Source organism: Phallusia mammillata, chromosome 6 (assembly GCF_965637545.1).
Source record: "Phallusia mammillata chromosome 6, kaPhaMamm4.hap1.1, whole genome shotgun sequence".
In the NCBI taxonomy this organism is placed as follows: Eukaryota; Metazoa; Chordata; class Ascidiacea; order Phlebobranchia; family Ascidiidae; genus Phallusia; species Phallusia mammillata.
Window position 1 is genome coordinate 20,504,597 of NC_137257.1, and position 9,574 is coordinate 20,514,170.

At 36.3% G+C, this 9,574-nt stretch overlaps 2 protein-coding genes across 2 annotated transcripts; both read left to right on the plus strand.

The window, feature by feature from the left end:
• Window positions 1-598: 598 nt before the first annotated feature.
• Window positions 599-4,498, plus strand: LOC145233126 (uncharacterized). The gene is made up of 4 exons (XM_080097786.1): window positions 599-797; window positions 1,101-1,680; window positions 3,202-3,792; window positions 4,221-4,498. The coding sequence occupies exons 1-4, from the start codon at window positions 720-722 to the stop codon at window positions 4,232-4,234; spliced, it is 1,263 nt and encodes a 420-aa protein (XP_079953912.1). The 5' UTR covers window positions 599-719; the 3' UTR covers window positions 4,235-4,498.
• Window positions 4,499-5,729: 1,231 nt separating this feature from the next.
• LOC145232914 (inhibitor of growth protein 5-like) lies at window positions 5,730-9,417 on the plus strand. The gene is made up of 7 exons (XM_080097585.1): window positions 5,730-5,849; window positions 5,920-5,999; window positions 6,713-6,871; window positions 6,947-7,042; window positions 7,847-7,940; window positions 8,412-8,557; window positions 8,936-9,417. Exons 1-7 carry the CDS (start codon window positions 5,813-5,815, stop codon window positions 9,041-9,043), a joined length of 720 nt encoding a protein of 239 aa, XP_079953711.1. The 5' UTR covers window positions 5,730-5,812; the 3' UTR covers window positions 9,044-9,417.
• Window positions 9,418-9,574: the final 157 nt, after the last annotated feature.

The window sequence follows — 9,574 nt, forward strand, 5'->3', positions numbered from 1 at the left end:
CAGTGCGGCTAACAGGGCAGGACATAAAGTAGTTAGCAATTGGGCGAGCAATGACTCTATGGGACATTAAAATTTCCGAGCAGTGACCTGGCTGTTTTCGAAACAACGTGTTGTTTAACGTAATTTGTAAGTTTTTTGCGGCATGTTTACAAGGCATATAACATAAACTCTTTATTGCTTGGCTAGCTAGGCTCATTGCTGCAATGTTAAAACTGGTATTTACAGGACAGCTTAAAAACAGTCATAGCGTTGGCAACAAGATGCAAGGCAATACGACACTGTTTTTATTTCTGAGGATATTCTATTTAAATCTGTATTTTTGCATTCGGAATTGACCTTAACATTTGCGGGAAAACAGATTTATTTTTAGTTTCTCCTTGACAATTCAAATTTCTCCCTTTTCGTTTCATGAATCTGGCAAGTGAATTGAAATGTATTGTGAACATAGCAATTTTTTTAATGGTAACTGAGTTGATACTTTTCAAACACAATTTAGCATCAGCGCAATAGATACAATAATCGCCTGTGTCTGTATGTGCAAACACACTGGGGTAGCACCTTTTAGAAAACAAATTAATAAAGCCATTTTAGGCTATTTTCAGGTTTATTTCGTATAACATAGAAAGCAATTACTAACCATGCAGCTATTGCTTGTAGGTCACATGTTCGTGCTTTGTTTTGTGTAAATAATTTCCCCATAAAATCTCCCACGTACAGTGATGAGTTGCCTGGACGTACTGTATCAGCCATATGCTGCACATTCGTATCAAGGAAAACATTCATCGTATCAAACAGAGGTAGGACGTTTAAATCACTGATTAAGCGGTGTTTAAAAAGTATGTTTGCCGCAGATTTGCAGGTCGGTTCGGGTTCGGGTCGGTTTGGGCTTAAGTTTGGAAATTTAGGGCTGACTTCATACTTTGCAACATTCGTTTTGCAATTTCACTGTACTAAGCTCAATCGTTTTTTTTATCGGGTTCGACTCGGGTAACTTAGTTTATCATTTGGGGTTCTAGGCTGGTTACCACTCTGCGACTATAATTTGTAAGGCTCTTTTTATTTTAAGACCATTGTTTGATGTCTGTGATATTTTTTTACAGAAGTCTCGATACGGACCAAGTCGACACCATTCCTCTTCGAGTGAGCGTGACTTTTTTAGCAGGAAAATGAACTTTAAAAGTCCGTCGGAATTCGATACTCCGACTGCGTCCTTTCATCCCCAAAACTCTAGCCATATCTCAAACGGCAAAGAGGATAAAACTGCAACTTCTAACTGTTTATTTGCAAACAAAGGCAGTCCAGAACAAAGTTCTTGTCTTTTCGACAAACGGTCTGGAGACCAAAATAACTTTAGTCGTACTAACTCTTTTGAACAACCGAATACAGCTCCGATATCAGGTCCACAAAATAATAACTGCGGGGTTTCTGATGTTTTGAATCCGGCGACTGGATCAAGAATACCGTCATCTTCATCGCTCGATTCAGGAGAGGGTGAAATTGCGCGACGCTTGAGCCCTAAGTCCGATTTGTCATCTTGCCGGCTTCAAAAGCGCAAAACCCCGTCAGCGCACCGCGTCAGTCCACGATGTGTGATGTTCAATTATTTTGATGGCAGCACAAGCGACGAAGTAGATGTTCATTTCAGTCGGGCTCTTGGGGACGAATCAAGCTCAGTCAAAGGTGCGATATTTTTTGTTATAATACGGATTTGTAGAAAAAACACACATGTTTAACTCTAAGATATGTGTAAATTTGCAGTGCTTCGACAAAGACTAACAGATACAAATGTTCTTTTCCTGTTTCAAATCTAGTTTAAAGGAAGGGCAAACGTTTTTCAAATGGTAAACAATAATAGGAAGACAAGCCATTTTTTGCATTTGACTTACAACATAAACTTTGTTTGTTATCCCTATGTCACAATATTTAGCACAGTTTTTACACAAAGCAAGATATAATAGCAAATTATACGAATTCAACGATTTTCGCTGTTCAACGAAAGACAGCAGAAAGTCAACAAACATGCCTCGATGTAGAAAAAAGGTCTAAATGCGTATATATGATGGTCCAGCGTTTAAACCAATTTTCGAAAGTCCAATAGGCAAGCCGAAACCAATATGTTGGTATTGGCGTGTTATAATTATTCTCTCCCAAAAAACAGTGTGTATTTATAATTGTGCAAACCCACACGAAACAAATTAAAAGAAATTATTTGAAAATCCAATACATATATTCTACTCAATAGACCGTCGTCTTTTAAATCCTTTCAATGCCACAATGACACTTTCAATTAGCGGCGCGCGCCCATTCATAAAATAATAATCAGCCGAACACGCCCTAAACAATCACTTAACACCTAGCACGTGTCGTAACAACGACAACCGACTTAACTAAAGAGCGTCCAAAGAGCTCCCCATCATAAATAAATAATCAAGTTCACCACGAGAGGGCGGTTAAGCTGGGTGAGTCCAACTTAGCTGTGGAGCGGTTATTTAAATGAGTTTATTAGTGCAGATTTTGTCAGAAGTCCACGCTTAAGTCTTTGGAGGCTTTGTATTAATATTTATTTTAACGCGTACTCCGCAATAGACAGAAATTATTTGAAAATGTTTATTGCCCTGCGCTTCAAACTGATGTCAACAGACAGCAATAAAACGGTCACTAAAAAATTGTGCTTTACTGATGCAATGAATTTTTTTGCACATATGTTTTTAAGCAGATAAAACCTAAGTTATGGTGATGACAATTGTTTTGTCTAAACGTTTGCTGAATAAAATGTCCACGTTTTATTCTACATCGCTAGCAATTTTGTTTTTAGTAAAGATAAAATCAATAATTGCAGTTTTCTATCAGTATAATTTTTTACTTGTGCAACTCACAACACACGCAAATAGTTAAAATCTTTTTTTTTTAATATTCATCTCCAATTAATGTTGTCACGCAAGTATAACAAAAACCGTTACAAATGGAATGCATTTTTTATATTGAGGCAACATATAAGACCAAGATAGGCTTTAACTATTTTTTAAAATTTTATTTGTGATCGACCGATACATGCGGGTTTGTCTTAATTCACAGTTCAGGTTCTTCACATTAAAAAAATTGTTAGTTTTCTGTAATAACAAAGAATACCACCGATTTTAAGCACAACATTTTTGTGGTTCGTGAATTTTTCGTTTGTCTAACTTTGTTTTGCTTTTACAGATAGCACTTCCCCGATGATCAAACGAAACTTTCCACCAAGCTTTTGGAATTCCGAATACCGACCCCCTGTCACCCACCGACGCTTCCCTTTACCCTTCACAGCAGGTTCCGCCCTTTCTTCACTTCTACCTGGGTCCCGACCGCAACCTAACCCATTCAGCCACACCGCACGTTCCAGATTTCTCGCTTTGGACCATCTTACCCCAAACTTTGACCCATATTCTTCGTCTTGTAGCTTAGCCGGCATCCAAAATCACCTTCAGCACGCTGCAGCCGCTGCAGCAGTTAATAACACGATCGGAGACCCTTGGAACGCTTACGCCGGACTTTCATCGTCAATTTCCGGCCATTCTTCATTTCCGAATCGGTCTTTCGGTTCAAGCGCGGCTGTGTCTGATTTGTACGGACTTTCTGCGGCGGCCGTTGCAGCAGCTGCCTCCCATTCTTTGGATCAACGCTACAGCTCCTTGCTTCTTCAGCCATCAGCAGGGGTCAGAGCTGGTGCGTCGCTTGCAGCTGAGTTGTCTGCTGCCCGATCATCCAACGTTATGGCCAAAGAACCACATCTGTGGCCAGTTGCCAGATATTCAGGTAAACCATATCTTTGTTAAATTGTCTTTGTCGCCTAATTTAGTTTTTAACGCCGTAAAGCAAAATTTCTCACACTAAAAATGCTTTAGTATAAGTTAAAAAAATATATTTACAGTTTTATTATTACTTTTTGAAGAAATAGGCTAGCCTATTCTTTTACTCCTAACAAACTGAAGTACCGTACATTGGCGTACAAATCACACATGAAAAACTAATGAAAACAATTTACGAAGGATTTATTGTTTTTAAACTCACTATTATATTGTTGGGCATACTCAATCAATTTCAATTTAAATCAAAGCAAACCGCACACCTGTAGACATTTTTTCAGCCACTGCGTAACGAATACCTTTAACAGTGACATGTATTTTGGCAGCACGTTATTTTCTTTACCGCAATATCGTTAATCACAAGCTTCTACATTTTAGGTTTCCGATTCTAAGAATGTCAAATAGTTTACCACGATTTCTTCAGCTTCAAATGTCCTAACCAGGATCTTCAAATAAGTTGTGGTACTGCCGTTTCAAATGAAGTCGATTTGCTGGTCAAACTCTTCATATTTTTGACACAAACATTACAGTATTTAATGGCGCTATGCGATGCGTTGCGCGAATGATTTTTATGCAGTATTATGGTATTTGTTTCGTGGTATGATTTGTTTTTTGTTCACACATTGTACGAAAAACAATAAGAAATACAAATAGAGAAAAACGTCTAAATGTTTGTTACATTCAGGTTTATTAAGGTTGCACGTTTTGTGTGCCAGAAACCATCTGTGTTGTTCTATTTGTGAATATAGAAACTGCAGATTAAGTGTAACGGTTTGATATTTAACTTTGTACACAACTTTAATGTCCAGAATTGCTTTATGGGGCCAACCGTGGTCCCGATAGCGTTTGAATTCGATACTTTTTCTCCTGCAAACGGTATATAAGCTGAATTTGTATGTGAAGTTATGTCACGTGTAAACTGTAACAAAATCGGGTTGTCTAAATCAGTGGTTCCCAACCGCCGGTCCGCGTAAATATTTTGCCGGTCCGCAAATTATCTTACTTTAAGCCAGCGGTTCCCAACCTGTGGGTCGCGACCCCAACTGGGGTCGCCTGACAATTTGCCAGGGGTCGCCTAAGGCATGGTTCCCAACACATTTTAGGCCATGTACCCCTAGCCCAAATAAAATAAACTCATTGACCACTTTATTGTTGAGAAAAAATACAGTCAATGTTAATTTAGAGCCTACTAATTTTATCCTTGGGGTCACCGCAACTTGGCAAATGTTATCAAGGGGTCATGACACAAAAAAGGTTGGGAACCGCTGCTTTTAAAATTTTTGTAAAACAAAGTTATTCTTTACTTTTGAGATGATTTTGAGATTCATAATGAAAGCGAAACAACAACAAACATCCCACTAGCATTGGTTTTGTTTGCAAATGGATTGGCGTTTTGTTGTTTGAGTTGAGTTGATTGCCGTTTGGTTGTAATTTTTCGTCCTAAATACATAAGCTATGACCAAATCTTGCATTATGTTGCGCAATGACAACTTTGGTGAACAAAAAGCGTACCAATACTTGCTGCATTTACTATGATCATTTGTTGCCGGTCCGTGGAATTTTTTTTACATTATTACCGGTCCCACGGTGTAGAAAGGTTGGGAACCACTGGTCTAAATAAATCAGCACAGTTTCGTAGGCTAGTCGGCAATTCAATAACGTTACGTTTATCCTGGAAGCGGGCGTCGGGGGGAGAAGCTTATTGGTTGGGTGAGCACTCAGCAACTCACACTTCACCTTTTTAAAAAACAAATATTGGATTGTTGTATCTGTATTTTAAACGTATTTGTTCTCGCAGTTTTGAAAACAACTGAGTTGATTATAAGTTTGTGTGACAAAAACTATAGAAATCTTAAACTAAGCATGAATCATTGTGAAACATTTAATCGCAGTAATTAAAATTTGGAAAAAGGTCAAGCTGTTGTGTTTTTGCTTTTTGCTGCTAAAAGTTTGTTTATAAAACAAGAAATATGGCGACTGCTATGTACCTTGAGCAATATCTTGACAGTAAGTTTAATATGTAGTTATCGATGTAAGTTAGTTTACCGTCATTTTCTTAATGTTTTCATTGCAATAGGTTTGGAAACCCTTCCTTTTGAACTGCAACGCAATTTCCAACTGATGCGACAGCTAGACCAACGTTCTGAAAATCTTAAGGTATATTCTTTAATGTTTCATGGTCGCCTAATATATAAAGCAAACAAAAGAAAGTTTAAAGTTATTGTTGTGCATTTTGATGTCGGTAAGGACAAGGTAAATAAACAATATAAATTCGCAACTTTTGGGCTATGGTTGATAGTTTCATAATAATTTAAAGCACAATGTTGTTTAAGTGTTGTAATGCACACCCACATTCGGTTAATAAGCCGAAATATGAGACAGTATCGTAGGCTGGTCTGCAAAATATGTCTGTTTCTGGCAAGAGTTCGGGCTACAGGACCAAGATAACCTGTGTCCTCATGTAAATTTCAGTGGGTCCAACGCAAGTGATAAAAAGATCATGACGGGACAATTTATTGTCTTAGGTGCAAGGTTTCTGTGTGCAGTCAAAATATATAGACGTTTTTGTTTTTCTACCAAGGTCTTAAATCTGTGTATTCCAGCATAAATACAATCAAACTTGATTTAAAAGTAAAACAAGAAAAACAGTATACATTAATTATAGTTGAATGTCTTTAGGTTGTTGCAGATTGACTGAAATACTTTACTGACTAACTTGAGTTTGTGGACTCAAGGTCAAGAAACAATTTTGGAAATGCATTAAGAAATGTGCATTTTTAATTTTGTCAGCTAATAGTGAAACTTTTGTGTGTGTGTGTCTTTGTTACCAGTTTATCTTGCTTTATGTTTAAAGTTTGTGTTATTTGCAGGTTGAAATTGACAAAATGACAGAGGAATATGTTACAGAGGCCAAAAACTTGCCCCCAAATGAAAGAGTAAAGCGCATTAAACAAATCCAGGAATCATATGCAAAATGTCGGGAATTTTCTGATGACAAAGTCCAGTTAGCAATGCAAACATATGAAATGGTTTGTTTGTGTTTCACCCCATTTGCTTACTATTCTGTCCCATTGCTTCTGTTAAATATATATATCTGTTCACAGGTTGACAAGCATATAAGAAGACTGGATTCGGATCTTGCGAGATTTGAAGCAGACCTCAAAGAAAAATCTGTACAAGATGCAACTGGGACTTCCAAGGTGTGTACTTGTAAGGGTTTGTTCACAAGAAATCTCAATTCTTGAGAAATAAATAAAAATTTCGTGAGAAATTATGCCATGTATCATAAACAAAAAGTAAATGTTACACCTCTTATTATGTGTATGTTTGTTTTGCCGCTAGAGCTCACTGGGCACATTACTTTTTTCCTTTGCTCCAAAAAACAGCGATGTTTAACGTGCGTTGCCAGTAAACCTTTCCCAAAACAGTAGTCGCACTTAGGTGCATTATATATATCTATAACACAGACCTACAGTCGCTTCTTTTTTGTTGGTTTGCTAGCAAATCACTACTTGCGATCGCTACGAATAGGGAAAAAGCGTACAAACAGATTTTTTGCTTCTCGAGAAATGAATTGTTAATTTCTTGTTTCTCGAGAAACAAAAAAGTCCAGAAATGAAACAAAAAAGTTGACAAATGAAACCAAGCAAGTCACTGAATACTTAAAATTGATTTTTTATTACATTTAAGCTAAGAACGGTGGTCCTATTGAGCATTCATGAAATGTAGTTGTACTTTCTATCTACAATGACTGATGGAGGTTTATAAAATTGTAGTAATTTGCATAAAGTGCTGAAACTAAAGTTAACAGCTCTGTTATGTAGAAGTTGTGAAAATGCTGTACAAGAAATATTTATTGCCATATATATTTAAACTTTACTTATTCACAAAAAGGCCTAAATCTTATTTTGCCTACTAACTGTGCCTCCTGCTCTAAAATTGTTTATGTTGCGTTTTTATCATACCAGCCTCACTTGCATTATGATTTGTTTGTTGGTTGGCAGGTTGACATTGAATCAACTGACAAAAAACGACGTAAAAAAGGAAGAATTACGTCAGATGATGAGGGTAAAAATGCAAGAAAGAGACAAAAAACAGGTAAACTAGTTACTGCAGGACATCTAGTTATGCAACACAGTTAATTTTAGGATTTTAAAGTGTTTTTTTTTAGTGCAAACTGTTGTTGTTTCTTGACTTTTATTGACTGGAATCGTATAGGTCTGAAGCTCAACTAACATTGTACATAGCTACACTGCTTAAAACAAGTTTTAATTCGTGTAACAGCTAAAACATTTGATTGTGTGGTAAAAATATTAAGTATCATTTTGTTAATTTCAACAGTAAACTTGGGTAAAAATCCACTGAGTTATGAAAGCAAGAGGAAAAGTGGCCAAAATCCTTGTGATGCATACTGGTTTTTGTTTGGATTTTTCGGGTTGTGATATTGTCCTTCATTTTTCACACAGCAAGGCAGAATGCATTTCATCCTTTGTTTATGCTAATGATATCGTTGTACATTTTTCAAACATGTCAAAGCTAATTTCTACAACAAATGTTTTAAACTTACAGCTGTGGATGTACATTTGGCGACACCATTAGCTGCAGCTTATCAACAATCCGATGTTCTTGATATGCCTGTTGATCCAAATGAACCCACATATTGTTTGTGTCATCAAGTTTCATACGGCGAAATGATTGGATGTGACAATCAAGATGTAAGTAGCTTAAATAATTATTTAAATTATAATTTGTTTATTGCCGGATAAGCCTAATCTCTTGCATGCACATGTTGCAGGTTAGCTGTAGGATATGTAAGAGAATATATTTTCTGAGATATATTATAGTTATGTCATAACCAATAGAAACACTACTTACATTTTTTGTGATTTCAAAAGTTATGTTAAAGTTGAAGCCTTGAATTTCACGAAAGTAGTTACGTTTTAATTTTATATGGGTCAGATTAAGGGTCAGAAAGACCTATGGTTTTACTAAACATTTTTTGTGAAAAATCACTTTGGTATATATAGGGCTAGTTTTTGTTCAGAATATTTTTTTCCAGGGTCTAATTGCTGACATTTTTATCATATGTTTAGTGTCCGATTGAGTGGTTCCACTTTGGGTGTGTTGGATTAACCTCAAAACCAAAAGGAAAATGGTTTTGTCCAAAATGTAGAGAGGACAGAGATCGCAAGAAAAAATGACAGGATTTGTAAAAAAAATGCTCCTATTTTTCTACTGCCTTTTGATTATGTACTGTAGGTGTACTATGTTGTTTGTATATTTGATACTATAAAGGTTTTTGTTTTGACTTTTTAAAGATTGAGAAAAAGAATACAGTTTTACTCTTTTTGGCAGTAACAGGAAACTGCATTGATACTACCAACTTTCAATAGTCCTATGCATTATTGCAAGCATTGATTCCGCTCCCCTCGAAAATTTATTGGCCAGCTTTTGTTATGGAAGATGTTTCAAAAAGTAAAGGTGCCATGAATGATGAAAATGCTGTCTTGTGTCTGAAGTATGTTTTCCTGTCAATATTTTCCATTGCTGCAAGTACAAATTTCCTCACTGGAAAGTATTTTGTTAAGGTTTAGTTTTTATTTAGTATCAGTGATTTGGCAATTTTAGGCAGTTCAAACAATTAACCAGAATAGCTATTTTTATTAGAAAGTTTTGTTACCTATTTTTGCATTTCAGATAATAATGGGAAAGTACATTTTAGTTTTTTCCCA

Excerpts from the sequence above, each read along its gene's own strand:
- LOC145233126 (XM_080097786.1), top strand. The coding sequence starts at position 720 with ATGAGTTGCCTGGACGTACTGTATCAGCCATATGCTGCACATTCGTAT. Across the intron at positions 798-1,100 it reads ATTCATCGTATCAAACAGAG|AAGTCTCGATACGGACCAAG; the intron begins GTAGGACGTTTA and ends ATTTTTTTACAG. Across the intron at positions 1,681-3,201 it reads CGAATCAAGCTCAGTCAAAG|ATAGCACTTCCCCGATGATC; the intron begins GTGCGATATTTT and ends TTGCTTTTACAG.
- LOC145232914 (XM_080097585.1), top strand. The coding sequence starts at position 5,813 with ATGGCGACTGCTATGTACCTTGAGCAATATCTTGACA. Across the intron at positions 6,872-6,946 it reads CAATGCAAACATATGAAATG|GTTGACAAGCATATAAGAAG; the intron begins GTTTGTTTGTGT and ends ATCTGTTCACAG. Across the intron at positions 7,941-8,411 it reads AAGAAAGAGACAAAAAACAG|CTGTGGATGTACATTTGGCG; the intron begins GTAAACTAGTTA and ends TTAAACTTACAG.